The sequence below is a fragment of the Phodopus roborovskii genome, unplaced genomic scaffold (assembly GCF_943737965.1).
Source record: "Phodopus roborovskii unplaced genomic scaffold, PHOROB, whole genome shotgun sequence".
NCBI lineage: Eukaryota > Metazoa > Chordata > Mammalia > Rodentia > Cricetidae > Phodopus > Phodopus roborovskii.
Genome location: NW_026125278.1, coordinates 2,128,048 through 2,153,571, shown reverse-complemented (window position 1 = coordinate 2,153,571; position 25,524 = coordinate 2,128,048). Strand labels below are relative to the sequence as shown.

The 25,524-nt window shown below is 39.7% G+C and overlaps 2 protein-coding genes across 2 annotated transcripts in view; one reads left to right on the top strand and one right to left on the bottom strand.

Annotated features, from left to right (window-relative positions):
• Nucleotides 1-24,043, top strand: part of LOC127229633 (uncharacterized) — a 35,573-nt gene extending 11,530 nt beyond the window's left edge. The window contains exons 10-22 of the mRNA XM_051194700.1: nucleotides 270-463; nucleotides 3,586-3,679; nucleotides 4,642-4,781; nucleotides 6,693-6,885; nucleotides 7,749-7,876; nucleotides 11,067-11,176; nucleotides 11,370-11,572; nucleotides 13,054-13,299; nucleotides 14,597-14,877; nucleotides 18,501-18,713; nucleotides 21,682-21,784; nucleotides 22,083-22,276; nucleotides 23,070-24,043. Coding sequence (XP_051050657.1) covers nucleotides 270-463; nucleotides 3,586-3,679; nucleotides 4,642-4,781; nucleotides 6,693-6,885; nucleotides 7,749-7,876; nucleotides 11,067-11,176; nucleotides 11,370-11,572; nucleotides 13,054-13,299; nucleotides 14,597-14,877; nucleotides 18,501-18,713; nucleotides 21,682-21,784; nucleotides 22,083-22,276; nucleotides 23,070-23,276 — 2,306 coding nt within the window. The 3' untranslated portion in view covers nucleotides 23,277-24,043. The remainder of the gene's footprint in view (nucleotides 1-269; nucleotides 464-3,585; nucleotides 3,680-4,641; nucleotides 4,782-6,692; nucleotides 6,886-7,748; nucleotides 7,877-11,066; nucleotides 11,177-11,369; nucleotides 11,573-13,053; nucleotides 13,300-14,596; nucleotides 14,878-18,500; nucleotides 18,714-21,681; nucleotides 21,785-22,082; nucleotides 22,277-23,069) is intronic.
• LOC127229429 (guanylate-binding protein 1-like) overlaps nucleotides 1-25,524 on the bottom strand; it is a 109,312-nt gene that overhangs the window by 61,021 nt on the left and 22,767 nt on the right. The gene's annotated exons all lie outside the window — the stretch shown is intronic.

Sequence of the window (25,524 nt, the reverse complement as noted above, 5' to 3'; positions counted from 1 at the left end):
GAAACTCTATGTACTATCTCTTAAAAAGTTCAACAGTCTCCACTCCATCTGTTGTCATTATACCAGAGCAAGAAGAGCAAGATTGTCTTGGCTTCGGAAGTCATTGCTGAGTTTGGCAAATGCACTCATTAGCATTATGTTTACCACAGAGAACAAGCAGTCCTATGTGGTTCTTTCTATAAAGTCACACATCTTGCTCTTCAGAAGTGGAGAATGAGGAACGAGGTAGTAATTAAAAGGTACTTCTATTTTCTTCCCTTTCCCCTCAGTGGAACGAGCAAAAGCTGACTCTGCACATGCTACTCTGAAGATACTGAAGGAAAGGGAAGAGACACATTTGCAGATGATGAAGGAGAGAGAAAGATGTCACCAGGAACGAGTGAGGCAGTTGACTGAGAAGATGGAGCGAGAAAGAGCTCAGATAGCTGAGGAGCAAGACAGGATTCTGGCCCTGAAACTCCAGGTATCGAGCTGTCAAGCCAGCTTTATCATCCGCTGTTGTCAGTCAAAAGCACAGTCACAGTGTACCTTAATTTTCTCCTTTAATTTTCATGAATTATTACTGCAAATGCATCTCATTTCATTAATCATTGCAGAAAGCCCTCCTGCCAGGGCCACTGAAACATCTATTGGAAATCTGCATGGCCATTTATCTGAGGCAGTCAATGCATTCTCGTCATGCCTTGATAGTGACAATGGTGGCTTCCCTTGACTGCTGTTGTACTAAGGGCAAGTTTGGGTTGACCTTTCTTTCTCTTTTTAAATTAACTTCTCTCTCTCTATTTTACATACTGACAACAGTTTCTTCTCTCTGCTCTCCTTGTGTCCACCCCGCCCCCCTCTCATTTGTCACCCTTATCATGTACCCATGTCTCTGTCCATTCAGAAAGTGTCAGACCTAGGAACCAGCTCCTCCTCCCTCTGTGTAAAGATGGAGCAAATTGATCCAGCATGAGGAACAGGTTACCCCAAATCATATATTCACCAGGGATAGGTCCTAGTCTCACTGCAAGGAGTCTTACAAATAGACCATGCTACACAACTGTAACACACATTCAGAAGACCCAGGTCAGTCCCATGGAGGTTCCCTAAGTATTGGTCCTGAGATCATGAGCTCCCATAAGCTCAGGTCAATTGTGCATTCCTCCACCATGACATTGACACACACCCTCTGCACCACCCAGCTCATACAACCCCTCCTCTCTTCAAGAGGACTCACAGAGTTCTGCATGATATTTGGCTGTAGATCTCTGAATCTGCTTCTACCAGTTATTGGATAAAGGCTCTGAGATGATAATTAGGGTAGTCACCAATCTGATTATAGTAGATGGCCAGTTCAGGTATCCTCTTCACTATTGTTAGGGGTCTTATCCAGGGTCATCCTTGTGGATTCCTAAGAGTTTCCCTGGTACAAATTATCTCCCTAGCGCTCCATCCTGTCCCCTCAAACTGCCTCCTGTAATCAGCCTGTGCATCCTATTTCCTTAGGTTTCCAATATTCCCTACCCCTACCACTGCACCCAGTTTACCCAGGAGATCTCATCTATTATCCCTTCCCAGGGAAATCCATGCATCCCTCTTTGGGCCATCTTTGTTATCTAGCCTTTCTGGGGCTGTGGATTGTAGTTTGGCTCTCTTGTACTTTACTCACTTATGAGTGAGTACATACCATATTTGTCTTTCTGTTTCTGGGTTACCTCATTCAGAATTATTATTTTTTTTTTAATTCCATCCATTTGCCAACAAACTTCATGAGGTCATTGTTTTTTCGAGTTGAGCAATACTTCTTTGTGTAAATGTACCACATTTTCCTTATCTGTTGTTCGGTTAAGGGACATCTAGATTGTTTCCAGGTTCTAGCTATTATGAATAATACTGCTATGAACATAGTGAAGCATGTGTCCTTTTGGTGTGACTGAGCATCCTTTAGATATATGGCCAAGATTGGTATAGCTAGTTCTTGATGGTTTCTGAGAAACCATCGTGTTGATTTGCAAAATAGTTGTGGTTTGTACTCTGACCACACCCTATCCAGCAGAAGCTGTCATTAGCGTCTTTGATCTTAACCATTCTGACAAGTGCAAGATGGTATTTTGAAATTGTTTTGATTTGCATTTCCCTGATGTCTAAGGATATTGAACAATTCCTTAAATGCCTTTCAGCATTTGAGATTCCTCCACCGTGAATTCTCTATTTAGATCAGTACTCCACTTTTAATTGGATTATTTGGTACTTTAATATCTAGTTTCTTGAGTTCTTTATATATTTTGGAGACCATGTGTAGTTGGTGAAGATCTTTCCCCATTCTATAGGATGCTGTTTTGTGTTATTGACTATGTTCTTTACCTTACAGAAGCTTTTCAGTGTTGGGAGGTCTCATTTATTAATTGTTGTTCTCAATGTCTGTGCTACTGGTGTTATATTCAGGAAGTAGTCTTCTCTGCCAATGTGTTCAAGGCTAGTCTCCATTTTCTCTTCTATCAGGTTTAGTGTAACTGTATTTATGTTGAGGTTTTTGATCCACTTGGACTTGAGTTTTGTGGATGGCAATAGATATGGATATATTTCCATTCTTCTACATGCCAACCTCTAGTTATGCCAGCACCATTTGCTGATTATGCTATTTTTTCCAGTGTGTGATTTTTGGATTTTTCTCAAAAATCAGATATTCATGGGTATGTGGATTATTGTCAGGGTCTTCAACCCTATTCCATTGATCCACATGTCTGTTTTTAATGCCAATACAAAGCTATTTTTTATTACCATATATCTATAGTAGAGGTTGAAGTCAGGGACAGTGATACTTGCAGAAATTCCTTTATTGTACAGGATTGCTTTCACTATACTGGATTTTTGCTTTATCACATGAAGTTGAACATTGTTCTTTTGAAGTCTGTGAAGAATTGTGCTGGGATTTTTTTGAATTCTATAGATTGCCTTTGGTAAGGTAGCCATTTTACTATGTTAATCCTACTTATCCAAGAACATGGAAGGTCTTTTCATTTTCTGATATCTTCTTCAATATCATTCTTCAAAGATTTAAAATTCTTGTCATGTAGATCTTTTACTTATTTGGTTAGACTCACACCAAGATATTTTATAATATTTGAGGCTATTGCACAGGGTGTTGTATCTTAGGTTGACCTTTCTAATGTTAATGTTCCCTTGGGTAAAAGTAAATCTCTGAATGAACCAATATAGTCTTGATCATCATAATACTATATTGTCAGTATTTAGGTCGCCAAATTCAGGAATGAGTTTGGCAACCTAAGGGCTACCTCTCTGTCTCTGTCTCTTTCTCTGTCTCTGTATTTCTTTCTTAAATGGTGCCCACAGTCAGGATTTCTAGAGAAGAATCCAAGTTAACAATGGGCCCAGCCTATCTCAGAAGGGAATGAAGAGGATAATGGGTGATGAAAATGACCAGAATTCATTATACATATGTATGGCATTGTTGAAAAAATAATTGTACAACAGAGAACATGTTTTGAAAGCTGATGGTAAGAAGGGAATGAGTTTGGCAACTCAGAATAAATTCATCCATCTTGTTATTCTTGCCGCGTCATGACTCAATTTTATTCTTAGGAACAGAAACGACTGCTCAAGGAGGGCTTGAAAGAAGAGAGTGTAAGGCTTCAGAATGAGATTCAGCTTATGGAAAAGAGAAACAAAGAAAAAGGTACATTGCCTAGGTGTTATTATAATCTACAAATTAAAACAAAAACAAAAACAAAAACAAAAACAGAGCTTTCTCCTATGCACTTTTGCCAGGGCACAACATTAGGAGCAACTTCAGGGTATGAGATGATTCTCACTAAATGAGCATCTCTACTCTTGATGCTTGCATATCTGTTTTGCAATCAAGTTTGTAAAGATGAAGCCCAGGGATGTAACCTTAACAGAACTATTTGTGAAAAGTCCATCACAAGTTGAGATGTACTTTCAATTATATAATCAAGATGCAATTTAAAATAGGGAATTACCTACCGTAATCTATATTACTTTATTATTCCCACCATGCTTTTAGACATCTTCAATTCATAACATTTGTTCAGAGTTTACCTATGCCTTGGGATGAACCTGGAGTGCTATGCATTAAAGGGTGAATAGATGGGACTGAACAATGTCTTTGGGTACAGTTCAGGATCGTGCCTGGTCTGTGACCAATGATCATGAGAAGAAAGTGTCATCTTCCACAAGTTAGGACAGTAGTCTGGCTTTGGTATGTTGACTGTACAAGTTCTTGGCTGGGTCATAGCTACATGGTATATAGCCAGTGATCTATGTCCCAGCCACTGTCAGAGGAATGCAACAGTAAATGTGTTAGAAGTTTAGGTTTATAAAAGCCCTTTGATTAACTACCACAACCCTTTGTATTGTTCCACATAGAATTAAATTACAACAATCTTCCCCCATCCCCCCTCTTTCTTTCTCTCATACACGTGTGCTTATATAGCAAAGGTGCTCTATAGTTCATAAAACTATTAATGAGTAAGTCATAAATGTAGTTAACAGAAGTTGGATTTTTTTCTGGTGAAAAATGTGATAGAATTTTGTTTATGCAATAGCAACAATAATAGAAAGAAGGAACTGGCACACTAATGCTATATTAATTTTCTCGTTCATTTTCCTTCTTGATAGTGCACGAAGAAGCTGAATATGCCCAGGCTGCCATGAAAATGTTGGAGGATATGCACATAAAGGCTCAGAAAGGAGAGAGTCATCAGGAACACACAAAGCAATTAACTGAGGAAAGGAAAGAGGCTCGTGGTGGATGGCAGGTATTCCATCCCACACTATTCACACAGAATAGGCAGGGAACATGAAAAATAACACAAGGTGCTTACTCCATATTTGGAAAGTGGGCTGGCTTTATGTGCAGTATCTCAAATGAGATAACAGGGTGATTGTTGCATTATTGCACACCATTACCTCAGGGTTTCTGTTGCTGTGATAAACACCGTGGCCAGAAGCAGCTTGGAGAGGAATGGCTTATTTCAGCTCACAGCTCTCATGTCATACACTCCATTTTGAAGGGAAGCTAGGGAAGGACTTGAGTTAGGAACCTGAAGGCAGGAAATGAAGCGGAGACCGCAGAAGAGCGCTGTTTACTGCCTTGCTCCATGGCTTTGCTCAGCCATGCTCCATGGCTTTGCTCAGCCTGCTTTCATAAAGACTTCAGACCTCCTGTTCAGGGTGGCACTGCTAATTAGTCACTAATCAACAACTAATCAAGAAAATACTGCACAGGCTTGCCTATAAGGTAATCTTCAGAGACACTTGCTTAATTGTGATTCCCTCTTAGATAACTTGTCAAGTTGACAAGACAGACAAACAAAAACAGGGTAGCCAATCCGTTGTAGAACTGTGTTTTATTCCCCACAAAACAGTAGCACCACCTGAATCTACTGCTGTTTCAGCCAGTAAAGGCAGCCCTTCTCAGGCTGCAGCCTGGAGGGACTTTTACATCCCACTGGATCTGCCTCCTGCTGCTGCCACCAAACGTAGTTTTTAACTAAATCTCTATCTGGTTACCAAAAAAAAAAAAAAAAAAAAAAAAAAAGACTCACCAGTCATCTGCTGGGGTACAAACCTGCTAGTTCAGAGAGGTTGAGGAGCAACAGCCTGACCTTCCGTCTTCACTGGCATCTCAGAAAGACAGCATCACTTCCATCACTCCAAACCAAATGGGACCACCACAATCACTCCCTCCCTACTACTTCCTGTGTGTCTCTCTATATCTATTGTTCTGGACTTCTTCTGACTCTACGATTACTTTCTGTCAGCTAGTTGCTGGCCTCTGTCTCCTGACCCAAGGTTAATTTTATTTAATTAATGTAAACACAAACTTGGGATTCACAGTGTTGTCACGAATCCCTCAACAGAACTGGGCTTAGCCGACCCAGGAGTGGTAAGCACACTGTCCTCCCATGAGGAGATGCTCGCCTGTGCCTAGGGAGGTCAATTTTGACTTGTGGTTAGACTGCCTTTCTCAGGCTTCAGGACCATTCCATACACCCAAGGAGAATTTGGAAACCATGGAAATACATGAGCATTGCTCAATGTTATCTTAGGACACAGGGGCAGACAGGGCCTACTGATGGGCTCTGCTGAGTGCCATTAAACACCTCCCTCACCAGGATGTAATCAATCAACAATTAATGGTGAAACCATCAGACCCTATCATTCTTGTTGGAAGCTGTGTTCTGTCAGCCTAGAAACAAAATAAACACGCTGTGCTTTCTCCGAGCTCTATGACATTCTACCCTGTTCTGTTGGTGGTCTCTGCTTATCTTTTTCCCCTTCTGCTGGAGACCAAATACAGGGGATTGGATACAAATAATCTCCTAGAAATAAATTCCCAACTTCTTCCTCATTGGTTCTTTCTGTGGGCACTTTGTGTAATGGACTAATGTGCTTTAAAAAGAGAGGCAGACGGAAATTTTAAAGAGACAGAAGTCAAAGAAATAGAATATTGCCCACTCATCAAACATTTGATGTTTGATTCAAATATTGGATAAGAAAACATTGTTGCTGTTTTAATGTGTAATTTTCACCAATATGGTTTGATAGAGGCCCAGGAAGCTTCCAGCTTCACAAATGGGAAGCTGTGATGAATGTGCCTTGAATAACCACCATCTGAAGTACGTTAAGGATGTAGTATTGTACTGATAGCCCTTTTGGTTCGACAGGATGTCATGGCATCAGAAACCATGAAGGCCCCCATGTGTCTGGTGGAAAATAGGAACAAGCAGCTATCAGTGAATCCAGGAGCCATTCAGATTCTTAACAGTATTTCTCAGCCTGTGGTGGTGGTGAGCATTGTGGGAATGTACCGTACAGGGAAATCATACCTGATGAACTGCCTGGCTGGACAGAACATTGGTGAGTGTTTCCTGGACAGAGGGCCATTGCCTGAACTCCTTATAGCTTAGGTTCTTATTTGTGATAAGGTCACACATGGGAAAGGCAATCTACCTGGAAAAGAAAAGTAAATCATGGCCTGAAGTTAATGATAGGCATCCATTCTTTTTTCCTTATCTGAGTTCTGTTAATGAAATAACTCATGCTGCTCCTCAAGATCCAATCCAAGTTTATATTAACCTTCTCTTTCTCCACAATTGTAGTTGTGTCTCCTCGCTTTAGAAAAATGCTTTGTTTTCAGTGTGGAATGTGCTTATCACATTAAGGTGACTTTATTACCTAATTGTTTAAATCCTTCTAGGCTCCACATTCCACCGTGAGTATCCCACACCTCATTAACCAATTTTTAAAGTAAAATTATATTCTTTAAATTTATTGGCCACTCCCCCATAGCCTCTATATGTTTCAAGTCACCATTTATTTTAAATTTTAACTTAAACATTTATTTACATATACATTTCTTTATCTGAGTGTGGTTTCAGCTATTCCATACTGGCCTTGAACTCCCTGTTTGACTGGAGATGATGTCGAATTGATTTTCTTTTTTCTGCTGAGGCTTTAAAGCCTGTCTGTTTGGACTTATCCTTGTCATCAGCAGCCGTCACTCCCCTTAACTCAGAAGACTCTCTCCCATTTCCACCTAGGACCCTTACTGACTTATTCTTGAATTTTAAAATAGATGGTAAATGAAGTCAGATGCTTATGATGAAATGGAGACAACCCCATTCTATTTCCAGGGATTTTCTGCTATGTTGAATTAGAACAGTTTCTTAGCTGCCTGGTCTATCTGCTAACATATATTTACATTTTCCTCTTCCTTTCAGGCTTCCCTTTGGGGTCCACAGTACAGTCTCAAACCAAGGGCATCTGGATGTGGTGTTTGCCCCATCCCACCAAGCCAAATCACACCCTCGTCCTTCTAGACACTGAGGGTCTCGGGGATGTAGAAAAGGTGAGTCACAAAGTGAGTGACAGATGAAGTTACTCTTGATTTCTCCCTGTGGTTTAATAATCTCTCACAATTCAACATATAGAGTGTAGTTTTTCTGTCTAGAAACAAAACTGTAGAAGATGAGTTAAACTTGGTGCTTTCAGTCACATTTCTAGAAAAACTAAAACACCAAATATTTGTTAGATAAAGCATTTATTTCTTTTCAAAGAAGTGAGTAATTATACTGTGTTTAATCAATACTCTTTAAGCGGCTCAGTCTTACTCCCTTGGCATTAGCTCTGGGGACATTGGTGAGCAGAGAAAGGGCTCTGCCCTGATGCAGGTGTTCTAACCTTCTGCAGGTGCCCTTAGTCTGCTGCTATTGTTGCATGAGTATTTAAGCAAGGTGGGCTCCCATGAGGGCAAGCATATGGTGGGTATTTATTGGCATAAGCCCCTTGATAAAGGGGTAGAAGGGGAGTAAGGTAGAGGCAAATGAGCACATTCCTAAGACTTAATCAATTCCATGGAAGCCATGTCTCAGAAATGATTCCACTGCCTTGAACTGGAACAACAATTCATTACTGTAAGTTTGCCATGGAGACTTTTCTAATCATCAGACTAACACCTGCAAGGTGTCATTCATCACCACTCACCAGAGTTGTGTGTTAGTACTGCCTGTAAACTCACCACTAATCACAATACGGGCTTCACCACAGCTGATAGGTGTAAAGCTGACCTAAAAGGGAAGCAGAGAGGCAATGATCCATCTCACAAGTTAAGGGAAGACTTGGGAGCTACTTTCTGAGGTACCATGTGAACAGTGCATTTAGAAGTCAGCATTGAGTTTTGATGGCATTTACTATGGATATTTATCATCCACACACACACAACATGCAGCAAGGCTGTAAGACCAGATTTCTGGGGTTTTGTAAAACCAAACATTCTTCGATGAATTTTCAGATATTTTATAATATAAAATAGATTAGGTATTTCTTCTTTTTCTTTTCTTATCTTTCCAAAGTGGAGTTAGGGAGTCTATTTCCCTTTAGAATCATACACCAGACAAACTTATCTTTGCAGTATTTACAGATTGTATTCTTCAGTGCATTTCATATTGTTGATTTTCCTAACTAGTTATGTTTAAATTTTGATATATGGGCAACTTTTTTCACCAAAAAGTCCATGGAGAATTTCCTATGAATAAATTTTAGTTTAGCATTAACTGAAGGGCTCAGGACTAAATTTTAGAAACCATTTACAGAAAATTTCTGGATTATACTATAACTTAGACAATAGTATAATGTATATAAGCATAATTGCCTGACTTTTAAGGTCCATTGTCATCTTGTCTCTGAATTGAGTCCAACCTTTTCCCTACTCTAGTAACAAACAAAGTAGCTTTATGCAGATTGGAGGTATTTCTACAGTATTGATTCTCTGATGGTGCTTCTGTCGGGTTCTACCTCCATGATACCATCAGTCCATCATGTCCTTATCACACCAAGTCTTTAAACACTCCATGGTGGGCTCCCAGAACATCTTAGCAGGTACTATTGGTCCAACTGTCTAAATTGATGTTCTTTCTTGAGACATACTGAATTTAAGGTATGAAGATCTTGCAATCCTTTTATCTATTATTAACAGGAAAGACTAAGTTTGTTGAATTCATCTTACAAATTTATCGTTGCCATTACTGCTGAGAAGTGCTCGTATCAATGGCAGTCGGGGTATACAGCAGGTGACAACTAGTGTTCAGCAGTTTAACCCTCCAGACAAATGACTCTCTTATCAGAAGGCCCCCCTCTTGGAAAAGCTGTGGAGTTACTGACTGTAAATGCCCAGTTGCTCCTGTCTGTAATGTTTCCCATGTGCTGATACTTTTCTTCCATAATAACAGCTATGGGTATTTTTCCCACTGCTTGTGTGTTTATCTCATGAAAATATTCCACTTTGCACATACATATAACTGTGGATGGTCAGGAAGATGGTTTCTATTTAAGCTGTATAATTTGATGAATAGAAATGATATGAAGATACTTTTCATTATTCAGACTGACATAGGGAAGTAATAGTATTTTCAGTCACAAAGACAGTGACTTTTAGACTTAAAAACAAATTCAAAGCAAACTGGTTGCCCATGGAGACGAATACACAGGGACAAATTCCCTGATGTTTGTTGCTGTTTCAAGGTCAGGGTGAAACAACTTTGATAGACATAAACCTCATGCAGGAAGTATATACTCCCTACTACTCAAGATTCAGGTAACCAATTGACTGAGTTTCAATGTAATTTTCTGTCTGGGAACCCTCACCAACTTAGAGCTACATGCATGGTTAAGCATTTCTCACTATCCAGTCAATGTGACCTCCCTAGCCTGAGAAAAACTGTGTGACCTTATCTTGTATTATGAGAATGGTTCAGGCCCTAAAAATGTAACATGTAAGTGTCTAGAGGTCATGTATATAGGAACACTGCTGTGTAGAGCAACGGGGAGTCTGTGTAGAGCTAATTGTCAAGCTATGTAGAACTATGTAGAAGAGCATGAAAGATTTGCAGAGAGAAAAGTTTTTTCAAGATGAAGTCTAGAGAAATTCACCATCAGGTGTGTTTATTTCCTTTAGATAGAGAAGTTTAGCTATCACCACATTCATGGATTTTTTTTTTTCAGTACCCTGGTGCTGATTGCAGGCTGACTCCCCCAGTTGCAATACATTATTTTCAAATTGTTCATGGAATATACAGGCAGTATGATGCACCTAGGTGGCATAGATATGTGCTTGTTGTTTTTAATTGGATACAAGTAGAGTCCTCAGTCATGTCAAGTGTATGGTACAAGGCTCAAATGTATTCTGAATGAATAAGTGCTACTACCTTCCACTGGACATCTAATTTTATTCCAGATACCATGTTGGGTTTTTCTATAGGCACTACATTACTCCATCTCATTGTTAAGGAAGAAAGAAAGAATGAAAAAAATAATGTAAAGAAAAATCACCCACCCACTATCAAGAAAAAGTGATCACAAAAATTGCCAGTGAGATAATTAAAGCTGAAAAGTGTGCTCATCTCCTTAGGGCTTATTCCTCTGCAGAACTAATGGAGTAGTTGAAATAGTAGATGAAAACTCAAGAGAACAGAGATAGGATGAGCTTTAAATGGGAGTTAAGAAGAGTTAGCTCCAAAGACCATCACATGTGTGCCTTCTAGGGTGACCCTAGGAATGATGCCTGGATCTTCGCCCTGGCTGTTCTTCTGAGTAGCACGTTTGTCTACAACAGCATGAGCACCATCAACAATGATGCCCTGGAGAAGCTGCAGTATCCTTCATGGAGCCAAGGCTCAGTCCTCTCCTGAAGAACTTTTGTTAATGAGACTCAGGTGTGGTTGAGCTGCTATTGGTGGATCAGATAGTATAGGAAAGGAAGCAAAAATGTTTGTACTTACTTTTTAAATAAAGGGCTTGTGGGTGTTGTCATTTTTTTTTTTTTTAGTTCCTTTTCCTTAGTTGAGTGCTGGTTATGTGACAAAACTCACAGAGCTCATTAGAGCAAAGTCCTCCCCAAGATCTGATATGACTGAAGATGCTAGAGATTTTGTGAGTTTCTTTCCAGATTTTCTCTGGACTGTACGGGACTTCACTCTGGAGCTGAAGTTGGATGGTCATTGCATCACGGAAGATGAATATCTGGAGAATGCTTTGAAGCTGATTCCAGGTATCAGAGCTTGAACTGGGTACAGAGTATCTTGGTAGGTAGTGGGATCCACTGAATACTGCCCATCATGCCTGGAGTAGCACTGGCATCTGAGGCTAGACTTAAGTCCACAGACATGGGAATGGGGAGTTTGGTTGAAATGCTCACGGTTAGAAATTTAAATTCACTCAAGAAGAGCAGAGCCCAATACTAAGCAAGGATACTGAAGGCTAAGTTGCATTTTATCTTATACATTATAAACAGATGAGGAAAACTTGAAAACTTTTGAAGACTGCGCACTTATTTTTGCCACACAGGCTTCTGCTTTTGTTTGATGAAAATAATTAAATGCTTGTTAGACACAAAATCCAAATAAAAAGTTGTCTATTGGAATAATCGATTTAACACACTAAGTCTATTTTTTCCAAAATAGAAATACAACTTTCTAAAACGTGTACTGGTATATTCTCCATAAAATTATTTGTTTAAATAAACATGAAGGCAACTATCTCCTCAAATAATGGGAGGGATGTGTTGGGGTTCTCTTACCCTAATTACGATATGATCATTGCTGTCATGCACAGTAACATATTCAACTATATACATGTGGCCCTAAGGTAAAAGGAAAGGAAAAATATGACAAGAGAATTGGGAAGGAGAAAGGAGTTGGTGGGAGGGGACGATTACCACACAGCCATTTATAGGACATCTTCAAAAATCAAAATACTCATGCTCAGGAGAACATGGCCAACAAAGCATGACCTAATTAGCATTTATGAGAGTGTTTTGGTCTCACAATGCTTTGTCTAGCATTTTTTTCAACCTTGCAGATCTTTTGCTTATATATTATAGTTCCCAAATTTTTTGTGTGTAGCTTTTCTCTATGCAAAAATGTGTGTCTTCATGGTATCTGTATTTGTTTCTTGTGCTTTTCCTCTGAATCATTTTTTCCTGTTTGCTCATTTTGTCCTATTCCAGTTTGTTTTTTATTTTATCTCATTATTATTGTTACTATATGTCTGTTTGTTTTCTAAGGAGAGGGAGAAAGAAAGGGTATGGATTTGTGTGGGTGTGGAAATGCAAAGGGTCTGAGAGCACCTGGGAGAGAAGAAACTGTAATCAGAATATATTTGTATGAAAACAAATCAATTTCAATAAATTAATAAATAAAAACAATATAAACCATTACCTGCTTGGGATGTAGCTCAGTTGATAAAGTACATGTCTAAGGTGTGTGAAGCCCTAGGTTTGATGTCTAGTGCCTCATAATCCAGGTGTGCTAACACACTCCTGTGGTATCACATTCAGCTGTTAGAGGCAGAAGAATCAAGACCTAAGGGTCTTTTTTGCATACAGAGTGAGTTCAAGGCCAGCCTAGGCTGGGATATTTGAATCTTTGTATAAAAACCAAAACCAAACAAGCTACAAAACCAGCAAGCAAGACTATGACTTATTTTTAACCCATCAGATATGCCCATGGGAATCTTTTTCCTCTTCCTCAGGGCAGAGTCCCCAAATCCAGACATCCAACTGGCCCAGGGAATGCATCAGACAATTTTTTCCCAGGAGGAAATGTTTTGTCTTCGACTGGCCAGTGAGTGACCCACAGCTCTTAACCAAAATTGAGAGTATACAAGAAAGCCAACTGAACCCTAAATTCCAGAAGCAATCGAAGACTTTCTGTTCTCATATCTTCACCTACGCAAGTGCCAAGAGACTCAGAGAGGGAATCCTGGTCACAGGGAATCGTGAGTCACTTTTGAAAGGCTTATGTCTTTGGTTGATCACTACAGGGTGGAGTCTGGATTCTTGAGTAGGATTGGCTGTACTTTTATTTGCTGTGTTATAAGAATGTGGGAATGCAGAAGTTTGTGTTATACATGGAAATCCACACTTTTTTATTCAAGTGTCTCTATTTAGGAAAGAGAGAAATATACATAGTAATGAGGCATATAAGATAATGGTTTCTCAATAAATACATAAAAGATGTTTTATTCTGGATGTTTTGGTACACCCCTGTATCTCAGCTATGTAGGATGCTGAGGTAGGGAGATCTCTAGCTTGATATCAACAAAGTCAATTTATCAAATTGTCTCAAGATAATAGACAAAGGAAGGGAGAGCTGAGGTCAGTGGTGCAGAAAGTGATTACAATGGGCAAGATACTGGCTCAATCATCAGAACCAGGAAAAAAGAAAAAAAAATCTAACCAGCAGGTCAATTATTTCAGTTAACAAAAAGATATAAAACAGAGATATAGACTTAGCTCAATTGGAGGGCACTTGACCAGCATACAAGTAAGGCATACAGTAAGTATGCAATGATTCAATGTTCAAAATCACAAAACATATTAATTAATAAATATAAAGCAGAGATGTGAGGGTAGCTCAGTGGAAGAATGCTCACGTAGCATGCATATAGGATCATAGGTTCAATCCCAGCATCACAGTCCATCAACCAACCAACAAAAGATTTTAGTTGCTTTACATGAGTCAGAAAAAGAAACAGCCAGCTATGACTGCTGTGCATGATTAGTGAAAGAGTGAGAAAGGAAACTCAATCTTCTTTGCAGAGCTGGCTGGCTCTGTGGACACTGAACCTCTGCAGTAGCCCATGCTTGGATGGGTCCCTGCTTCACTAAGCTCTGTCTCACTGCCATGAAACTCAGCTCTACATTTTCATATGCAAATGGGGTTCACAAATTGAAGTTTTTGTTTTTGTTTTATGTAATAGCCCTCTTCATTTGTTTTTATGCAAAAAAAAATGTTCTGGGAATGCTTTGAACACACTGCTTTAATCATTAACTTAAATTTTTAGTGTGGTGAAGAACAATAAAAACCTAATAAAGAAGGTATACAATTGGAATTTTTACACAAAAAATGGATGCCTAGAAGCAAGATGAAGATGGGGACAAGGAAGAAAAGGAAAGGAAGAAAAGAGAACTTTACATTTAGTATCATGGGGCTTTTGAGGATGCAGGCCACCAAAGCCTATAAAATAGGGAGTGAAAATTTTCTAGTGCACCCTAAATATTATATCTCCTTAGGGTTGGGGACTCTGGTGGAGACATATGTGAATGCCATCAACAGTGGAACAGTTCCTTGCTTAGAGAATGCAGTAAAAACACTGGCCGAGCGTGAGAACTCCATAGCTAAGCAGAGGGCAGCCGACCACTACAGACAGCAGATGGCCCAGCAACTGAGGCTCCCAACAGACACACTCCAGGAGCTGCTGGATGTGCATGCAGCCTGTGAGAAGGAAGCCATTGCTGTCTTCATGGAGCACTCCTTCTCTGATGAGCAGTGGAAGTTCCAGAAGGAACTTGTGGTAACATGCCTTAGCATTTGTCCTTACTGGTGCCAGCTCTTCTGCCATAAAGCTCTATGTTTTGATTCCATGCTATATCTTTCCTATCATGAAGGCGCCATGGTTCTTATGGGTAACAGAGTTCTTCTGCACAACTCTATCCTTTTCTCACTTAGATGATTTTTATTTCTTAATAGTTTTTAAAATATGTTTATGGTGTTTTGTCTATTGTATATCTGTGTATTTAAGGTGTGCAGTACCATGAAGACTAGAATGGTACATTGGATCTCCTGTATTGGGAATTACAGATGGTTGGGAGTTCTCATGTGGATGCTAGGAATTGAATCGTGGTCCTTTGGAAGAACAGTCATTGTTCTTGACTGCTGAGCCACCTGTCTAATCCAACTTCATTTTTATTGCTATAGAATAGTTTGGCATGTGCTTAGTGTCATTCAAAAATATACCTATAAGCCACTGTTTTTCAAATCAGGTGCAGCATTAGGTATATGGGTCTCTGCTCAGTGCATCCCAATCTTAAATCCAGGTGTCAAGTAGACTTGGCTCTTGTCTAGAGGATCTGAGCATCCCTTCTGGCTTTAGTGTGTCAGTGAGGCATTCTGTCCTTTCTTTTTTCTCATCTCTGGTATTCCTCCCTATAGTCAACTTTAGACAAGTGATTTTGGCAGGTTCCTATGGTTACATAAGCATCAATTCCCTTTTATTTTTCACCCTTGACAACGTTTAAATATTGAAAATATGCTGGATGTTTTCTTCCTTAGGAGCTTTCAAGACAATAATGTGATATCTGCCAATCAGAGCTGACAAACTGTTATTTCTCTTTAAAGTGTCTATAAATTAATGAGTGTAAGGAGTAGGTTTTCCCCCCACCGGCGATGTGATCCCGCCTCCACGCCTGCCCAAAATAATACACAGAGACTCTGTATTTGATATAATGCTATTGGCCTTGTACTAGTTTCTTATCGGCTAGCTCTGTCTTAAGTATTAACCCATTTCTGCTGATCTATGTATTTTCACGTGGTCTTCTCTTACCGGGGAGCCGGCTGGCATTCTGCTTTCTCCAGACTCTCCATATTGACTCCTCCTTAATACTTCCTCTTTCCTCCTTGTCTCGTAGTCCCTCCTATCTTCCTTTCCTATTGGCCAACAGTGCTTTATTGATTAACCAGTATAAGAAATATATACAGAATGACATCTCCCATCATCTCTTTCTGTCTAAATAAAAAGAAGGGTTTTAACCTTAACATAGCAAAATATATAACACAACAGTTATCAAGTAAGAAACACAGTCAACAATATTTAGTCCATTAACATTTAGCAAGATTAAAAGAAACTATTCTATCATCTATCCTATGTTTGTTAGTCTAAAGTCCTATATGTAACTTATCTTTAAGCCTAACTAAGGAAAACTAAAACCATAACTATCTGTCTTCAACTCCTTCAAAGACCATGGAAGGGTAATATATAAACTCTAGAAATGACAGAGACATCTTGCCTTGTCAGTCACCTGAAGTTCTTCTGTAATCTTCCATCTTCAGCCCATAGGCCATAGTGTGTCTGGCAGACTTTTCAGCAAAGCAAGAAACTTTAAACTGTCTTCTTGTATTGGCAGTTTGTCACTCACTTTTCTCTGTGTCCTGCTGAATATCTGGCAGACTCTTCCATGAAGCAGGAACTCTGTAGCAATGTCCATCTTGAATCAGCAGTCACTTTTCTATGGGTCCTGCATGTCCAGTTTATACAGCATAAAGTCAAACAGTCCAGACAAGAGCAGTATATTGTACAAATGGCTAGTCTTGCCATATTGGAAGCAAACTCCATGATGTGTTTCTTCAATGTCCATCTTACTTTATGATGCAGGTGGTGTTTCCAGGAACATTTATATCTCACTGTCAAGAAAAACCCTAAACCATTTTAAATGCCATATTCTGTAGGTATTTGAAAGGGTTGAAGAATGCCTATATATCTCAAATACATCCCTGCATATCTAGAAAATCTTACTCACCTAACTAAAATTTTGACTATTATAGGTAACTATAATCTGTATTAAATTATACATTCCATTTCTAAATGAGCTATGCAAACATAATATCTAAACAAAAGGAGAAATATACATATCACAAAATTGACCTTAAATTGTATCAATAAATGAAAATCCATTCCAAAACAAAGTATTCATATCTATACCATAATTCCCTTTTTACCTTTAAAAAGAGATTGGTTGTGGCCATTATCCACTTATAACCAACCCCATTTAAATGAAAACAAACATTTATAAACAATATTTGTGAATTTGGGCATCGTTCTTTCTAAACTACTTCCTGCTGATAGGGGGCGCTGTCATGGGCATCCTAAGAGGATGCAGAAATCCTGGCTGTAGTCTGTAAGGCTGCCTTGTTCAATGTAGGAATGTAGGATCACCTGGTACTCTGTTTCAGGGGGTCTGACTTGCTCAGACCACATTAGTCTGAAAGGAATCCACAGCTTTTCATTTTCTGTGGAAACAAAAATAGAAATCCTTTTCCCCAGTAACTTGTCCTTAGACTTAAATTTTGAAGTCAAAGCATTTTTAAAATATATAAACTGAATTAATCCAGCAGTATTTTCTTTAATAGTTGTTTCCTCAGCAGTCTAATGATATAAAGACAATATAATGCCATACAGTAACCATATTATCTCCATCTGTGGCTTTTTTATTATTTTGTTTCTTTTACTTTTACATTTTTTATTTTTTGAGACAGGGTTTCTCTGTGTAAGTTTTATCTGTTCTGGAATTCACTCTGCATACTAGGTTTACTTGGAAATCACAGAGATCTGCTTGCCTCTTTCTCCCAAGTGCAGGGATTAAAGGCGTGTGCCACCATACCCAAATGAGTTTGTGTATATTTAGTGAGTTGACACACTGAAGCTCTTTAAGTTATGACTTCCCTTCTTGGTCAGTAAAGTTCATTTCTCAAAGTTGCTCTGTGCTGTATAATGATGTAGTCACAGGATTCATGACTATCTTATTCTGGGATGATGCAGGATATGGATGACAAGTGAGAAAACTCTTGTGACAGCAGCATCATTCCAATGACCAGAAATGCTGTCATGATGTTTCTCTTTTACACTGTCTTTGACCATTCTGAACGTGACAAACATCATCCATAGTGATAAAAATAGCATGATTGTAACTTATAAGTTTAAATCTTAAAGCTTCAGTATGTTTAACGTCATACCTATACTCTTGTCAAAGGAATTCCTGAAGCACTCAATGCTCTGTTCCTCACAGACCTACTCAGACCTGACAGGTGGATTTGCTGTGCAGATATTTTCACCCACACCAAAGCACATTCTCCAAGGATGCTGTGTCCCCTCTGGTTGAATCCTTATTGTTGATGCACGAACACTCTTCATCCCAGCCCTCAAAGAAGAACACATGCCCATTCATCTCACTTTCAAAGTTTGTGAGCTTGAGGCCAAGGAAATTAAGATTTGCAGCAGTCATTCAGAGTTGACCAGACCAGGGATAAAGCAAGTCCCCAACCCCTCCTCTGTGGGACTGTCACATTGCTTCAACCAGGAATACCACATCAGTACCTTCCTTCTAATAACTTTTTGTTTCACCTTCTCCTACTCACCGGCAGGCCACCATAGAGAAAATGAAGGATGATTTCATACGAGAGAATGAAGCAGCATCTCTCAGTTACTGCCAGGCTAAACTGGAGAAGCTTTCAGAGTCCCTGAAGAAGAACATCTCACGTGGAGATTTCTCTGTTCCTGGTGGGCACAGCATCTACTTAGAAGCAAGGAAGAAGGTTGAGCAGAGCTATTCGCGAGTGCCCAGGAAGGGAGTGAAGGTGAGGAATGAGGGTGGGTGTGATCATACAGCTAGAGTGGGAACATATGCTCCTGGAAACTAAGACAACAGAATCTTCTCTGGAGAGAAATCAGACTTTCTTGTGTCTCGGCCACTCTAATCTTTATAACCACAAAATACTGTATGATACTAAATAACTAGTTACTATCCATTTCCTCAGGAGATTTATAACATAATCCAAATAAAATGTATTGAATAATCTGTTAATTTTTTTATCAGGATATATGTTATTACAGAAATAACTTTATTCTAAGGAAGTGTATGATTTTAGCTAACATGGACAAATGAAGTGTGCTTGCTAAACAGGAACTAGTTATTAAACTTAAAGAGGTAGAGGTAGAAGTAGAGATGATGAAGTTGGTGTTGGTAGTGATGATGATACTGATACTAACATACTGAAGACTCATTTCATAAATTAAGTTAGTATTATCATTCTCATGGGAATACCAATTTAACAAATGACAGAATGAATTAGTTGTTAGTAGTATCTCCACTGTACAGTTGAGGGTGTGCTGGACCGAGGAACTCACAGAGATTTGCAAAAGAAGCTGGACAAGTTCTTTCAGAGTGAAGCAATAACACAGATAAGAGAGGAGTGTGTTGTTCAAATTGGTGTGAGGATATTCAAAGGAACCACCGTGGGTCACTTCTTTAGAAGACAAAGACAGTTACTACAGTCATTGTTTGAGTAGTTCTCTACTTTGAAGGATAGATTAAGCCGTATATTCAATTTCTCTAATGCAAATGCCCTTTATTGCATATAGTCTATCTGATTTTAGTAATATGAATTCTCATTTGTGCATAGGCATGAGATGCTAAGTATGGGTATAGTTCATAAATTTTACTTGAAGGCTAGAGTTTTCCTGATAGCACTGTGCATACACTGAAAGCAACTTGAGACCAGATATATTCCCTAGGATGCATTGGCAGTATACTTGAAGAGAACTTGTCATGGTTAGATTGATTAGAGATGGAGATATTTATACTATTGTTCAGAGAGGAGTGGATGTGTAGACAGTGCTGGAATGATGTGGTAGGGTTTGAGGGGTTGGGTGAGTTGTTTTGAGAGGAGTATGCATGTATAATACACATGGGTAAAGGATCAGATTGGCAAGTACATCATTACAAGACAGGGAGGGATGTATACCCTAAAGCAAATAAGGTCCCAGACTACTAATCTATTCCCTAAATCGGACTGCCCTATATGTGTTTGTGGAACTAGATAGTTGTTTTTGGGTTTTGTTTATTACTCCTTACTATTTTGGCTCTTTGTTCTTCTGGGGGCCCAACCACCCAGCTCCCAAGTAAATACACAGATACTTTTTATTATTTATGAATATCAGCCCTTAGCTTGGCTTGGTCCTTGCCAGCTTTTCTTAATTTAAATTATCCAATCTACCTCTTGACTCTGGGCTTTTTCCTTTTTTTTTTTTTTTTTTTTTTTTTTTTTTTTTACTTCTGTATATCTTACTTTTACTCTTAACTGTGTGGCTGGATGTAGGGCTGGGTGGCTGGTCCCTAGCATGGTCCTCTTCTGGTTCTCTTGCTCCCCGATCCTCTTTTTCTCTTTATATTTATTCTCTCTGCCTACCAGTCCTGCCTATCCTTTCTCCTGCCTTGGTATTGGCTATTCAGCTCTTTATTAGACCAATCAGGTGTTAAACAGGCACAGCTTCATGCAGTTAAACAAATACAACATAAACGAATGCAACTTGTTCACCTCCCCTTCTCTTTCTCCTAACTCCCTCTCCACTCACTGCCCCCCCACTCCCAATATGGTCAGGAGATCTTGTTTGAGTCAGGGGACAAATAGATGAGAGAGAGAGAGAGAGACAGAGAGAGAGAGAGAGAAGGAGAGAGAGAGAGAGAGAGAGAGAGAGAGAGAGAGAGAGAGAGAGCACAACAGAAGGAGCCATTATAGGTTTGAAGAGAAAACTGACTCTAGAGAAATGTTCAGAACCTACAAGGGTGACCCCCAACTAACAATATGAGCAACAGTACAACAGTGGAAAGTCTACCTTAAATGTCCTTTCTGATAATGATAATTAAATTATATGCCATCACAGAGCCCTCATCTAGTAGCTGATGGAAGCAGAAGCAGACACTTATCGCTAAATACTGAGCCAAACTCCTGAAATCCAGTTGCAGAGAGGGAGTATTAAGAAAAGGGGTCAAGACCAGGCTACAGAAATCCACAGATAGGGGGAGCTCATGTACTCCAAGACTGATAGCTTAGAAACCAGCATTGTATCTACTCAGATCCCCTGAACATGGGTGTCATTTAGAAGGCCTGAGCAGTCTAAGGAACCTCTTATAGTGGAAACAGGATGTATCCCTTGTGCACGAAAAGACCCCATGGAGGGATGCTCCCTTAGCCTAGAAGCAGGAGGGAGGGGCTAGACCCAACTCCAAATGACTTCATAGATTTTGATGATCCCTCCTGGAAGGCATCACCCTCCCTGTATAGTGGGGGGGAGCAATGGGATGGGAGGGGGTCAGGGGACATGGGAGGGAGGGAGGGAGAGGGAACTGGGATCAATATGTGAAATAAGAAGAAATTATATAACATATATGTATATATATGTATAATGCAACATGTCTTTGTGTCATTAAACCAATGTTCCACGGCATATATAAATGTAACACATCTTAAAATAATGTTCTATAAGAGAATTGCAAACAATTCTGGTTGGGGCTGATACCTGGAATGGCTAGTAGGAGACACTCCTGGGAAACAAGGTTGAAGAACTAACAAGAACTGTTGCAGAGGGTTTTTTAATCTCAGCAAAGAGAATAGACTTAGGTACAGCAACAGAATTTAAGGATACACGAGGGAATTTAACCAGGACTCAGATAGTGCAGTCAGGTTAATAATTTCACTGAATGATAACTCTTTCATTAAAAGAACACATCTTGTTACTTAAGGTTGTCTCTGTTCTGGTACCCAGGCAAGTGAGGTGTTACACAACTTCCTGAAGTCACTGATCACTACGGAGGACTCCATCTTGCAGTCAGATAAAGCCCTCACTGATGGACAGAAAGCCATGGCAGGTATGCAGGAGGGCTCAGCTCTCAAAGAGTTCATGTAAAGCCCTCTGACATATGGACAGAAAGACCCCTCTCAAAACAAATGATCTCGCCTGCATCCTCTCTAGATCTGAAACCCATAATTCGGGCTGGTGCGGTATGACTAGATGGTCAGTACATTTCCATCACATACAGAATCATGACCACTGATAGGAAGAAGCAGAGAGTTTCTATAGGGAAACAAGGTTGGTCTCTGTGCCCATGAGGGCAACTCTCAGTTCTGAATGTCCTTTCTTCTCTCTCTAAAACCCCTGTGGGACAGACGAGCAGGCCAAGAAGGAGGCAGCTGAAAGGGAACTGGAGTTATTGAGGCAGCAACAGAAGGAGCAAGAGGAAGCAAGGGAGGCTCAGATGAGAACTATTACAGAAAACATGGCCCAGCTGCAGAGGAAGATGGAGATGGAAAAGGAAAACCTTCTGAAGCAGCAGCAGGAGGTGCTGGATCACAAGCTGAAGGTGAGCACAGATGCGGATGGGAGTCATGGTAGACCATAGAAGGAAAAGTGTGACATTGTCAAGGAAATTATGATCCCAGGGAGAGCCCCCAAAGACATGTGATCACGAAAAGCTCAGATCCTCCTAGATCCTGGTGAAGCCCTTAATTCTAAAGTTGCACCATCTTCTGTGGTGTTAGTAATCTAAAGAGAGTTGGAATGAAGAAAAAAACAAACATCCACAGGGCTAGTCTTGTGTATTTTGGAGTTATTTCATTGTACTCCAAATGAAAATACCTCAGCCCATCACCCCTAAGAATCTTAGCACAACTGTCCAGGATATCAGTTTGAAATGATCAGATTAGTCCTCTTAAGAACCAGAAGTCTGATCCCCACAATGTCTGTTTCCAAATCTGGGTGGTGCATTCTACAGAACTAGGGTACAGTGCAGCCTTTCTCCTAACCCAGAGATTGACAGCTCTGCTCTCTAGGCAGCGGTCAGTACCATCATTACTTACAGAGACAGGGTTGGCTCAGCTCAGTGAATCTGAAACTAAATGGCATCGTGCTTTACCCCTAATTTTCAGGGCTGTCCTTGCCCTAAGTCCCCTCCATTCCAGGGAGGGAATTGTAACCAAGAATCAGCCATAACTACTCTCACTCTTCAGGTCCAAAAGTGTGATATTTAGGACAGATTTGTCAAATGCCATTTTTTATTAATGTAGGAAATATGTACACATATGAACAGCTGTCTATATTGTTAACTATGAAATATTAGTAGTGTATATTTAAAAACTGTACCCTATGTTTTTTAGGTCCTAAAAGAAGTACTTCTTGATGGAGTTGAGGAGAAATATGATGATTTAAGAAGAGAAATAAAGCTAAGAGAAGAAGAGATTGAAAACATTAAAAACAGCTCCATTCATAATATCCTTGATATTGCTGGCAATGTATTAACTGAAGCACTCCCTGTGGTGTTAAATATCGGGATGCAGATTCTCAGCTCCTATGTGGCAGGTTGAGGATTCCTGTGAAGTATAATATGAAGGCCTCTCATGTGGTAATAATACTGTTATACATACATTATTGTGTATGTCATCATGGATTTATTCAACAGCCATTTCTAATTAAAGGATTATCAAAGAATATGAGAAACTGACACCTTTCCAACAAAAAAAGAAAGAAAATCAACTAAAATTTTATTGGATAAATAGAAGCCATTGATGAATAAGATGTAGTTAAGTCACAAAGGCAAATTGTCAAACTATAAATTCTCACCAACATGACTGCCCACTAGGAGCTGAACAAATACAACAAACTTGCTAAAGTAGACAGGACAAAGTCCTCTGACCTATACAAGGAACTACAGATAACTTGCCAAAGTAGGCAGGAAATAAGCTACAAGCCCTCTACCCTATGAGAATAACTACAGATAACTAAGGAATGTTGAGAGAAAGAGGAATAGTCTTCCCCAGAGAAGAGGACACTAGTTGGTTTTCCAATATCAAATGACTAGCACTGAAAATATACACACAAGTAACATTATACAGACTGAACAGCTTACATTTAGGAACATATACGTATGCACACTATACATATATGCATGCAATAAAGATTAATGAGAAAAGAGGCCACAAATTTGAAAGAAAGCAAGGAAAGAGTATTGAGAGAGGTTGGAAGGAGGAAAGCAAAGTGAGACATGTTGTAATTTCTTTTCTTTAATTACTTACTTAATTAATTAATTATTTAATATAACCAAGTCCATTTAAATGAAAACAAACATTTATAGACAATATTTGGGAATTTGTGTGTCGTTCTTTCCAAACTACTTCCTGCTGGTAAGGGGCGCTGTCATGGGTGATTTTAAGAAGATGCAGAAATCCTGGCTATAGTCTGCAAGGCTGCTTTTTCCAGCTGTTTTGAATGTAGGATCACCTGGTACTCTGTTTCAGGTGGTCTGCTTGATCAAACCACATTAGTCTGCAAGGAATCCACAGCTTTTCGTTTTCTGTGGAATCAAAAATAGAAATCCTTTTCCCCAGTAACTTGTCCTTGAATGCTTGGAGTCAAAGCATTTTTTTTTTATTTAATTTATTTTACATGTCGATCCCAGTTCCCTCTCCCCCCTCCCTTCCTCCCTTTTACCCTCTCTGCCCTCTCACGTGCACCCTACCCATCCTCCCCTCCCATCCCCCCACCCCAATTCCATATATAGGGGAATGCCATCCAGTTGGGGTCATGTAGATTTGACAGGTCCTGTGAAGTAGGGACTAGGGCTTCTCTTCTGTCTCTATATTAAGGCAGTTATCCCTCCATGGAGGACGTGTTCACAAGGTCCTTTTGTGCATTAGGGATACATCCTGGCTCCACTGTCTGAGGTCTCTTAGACTGCTCAGTCCTTCTGGCTGAGACCCATATTCAGAGGGGCCTGAGTCAGTCCCATGGTGGCTTCCCAGCTATCAGTCTGGAGGCCTGTTAGCTCCTCCTTATTCAGGTAATCTGTCTCTATGGGTTTCTGCCGCCTGGTTTTGTCCTCTCCATCTGCATCTGGGTTCTACTTCGACTCAATGTTTATGTATGGGTGTTTGCTCCTGTTTCCAACAGGCATTAGTTGAGGGCTCCATAGATAAGTTAGTTGTTGATCTCATTATCAGGGAAGGGCATTTATGGTAGCCTTTCCACAGAAGCTCAAATTGTTAGTTGGGAGCAGTCTTGTAGTTCTCTAGACTTTTCTTTGTGTTCAATTTTATCTTCAAACCAATATTGGCTCCCTCTTTTATGTTCTCTCTTTCTCTCTCTCTATCTTCCTGGTTGCATGTGTTTTCCTCTCCTCCCCCTCGTTTTCTCCTACTTCTCTCTTCATTCGCTGTCCCCCTACTTCCCCTGTGCTCTGGGGGACTTGTCCCTTCTCGGTTCTGTGAGGGACTTTATATGAATCTCTTAGAATACACCATGTATCCTAATTCTTCTGGTGTTGTGAATTATAGGCTGGTAATCCTTTGATCTAGGTCTAAAATCCATATATGAGTGAGTACATACTGTTTTTCTCTTTTTGTGACTGGGTTACCTCATTCAGGATGGTTTCTTCAAGTGTCATCCACTTGCCTGCGAATTTCAAGATACCATTATTTTTTTTCTGCAGAGTAGTATTCCATTGTGTAGATGTGCCACATCTTCATTATCCATTCTTCAACTGACAGGCATCTAGGTTGCTTCCAGGTTCTTGCTATTACAAATAGTGCTGCTATGAACATAGCTGAGCAGATGTCT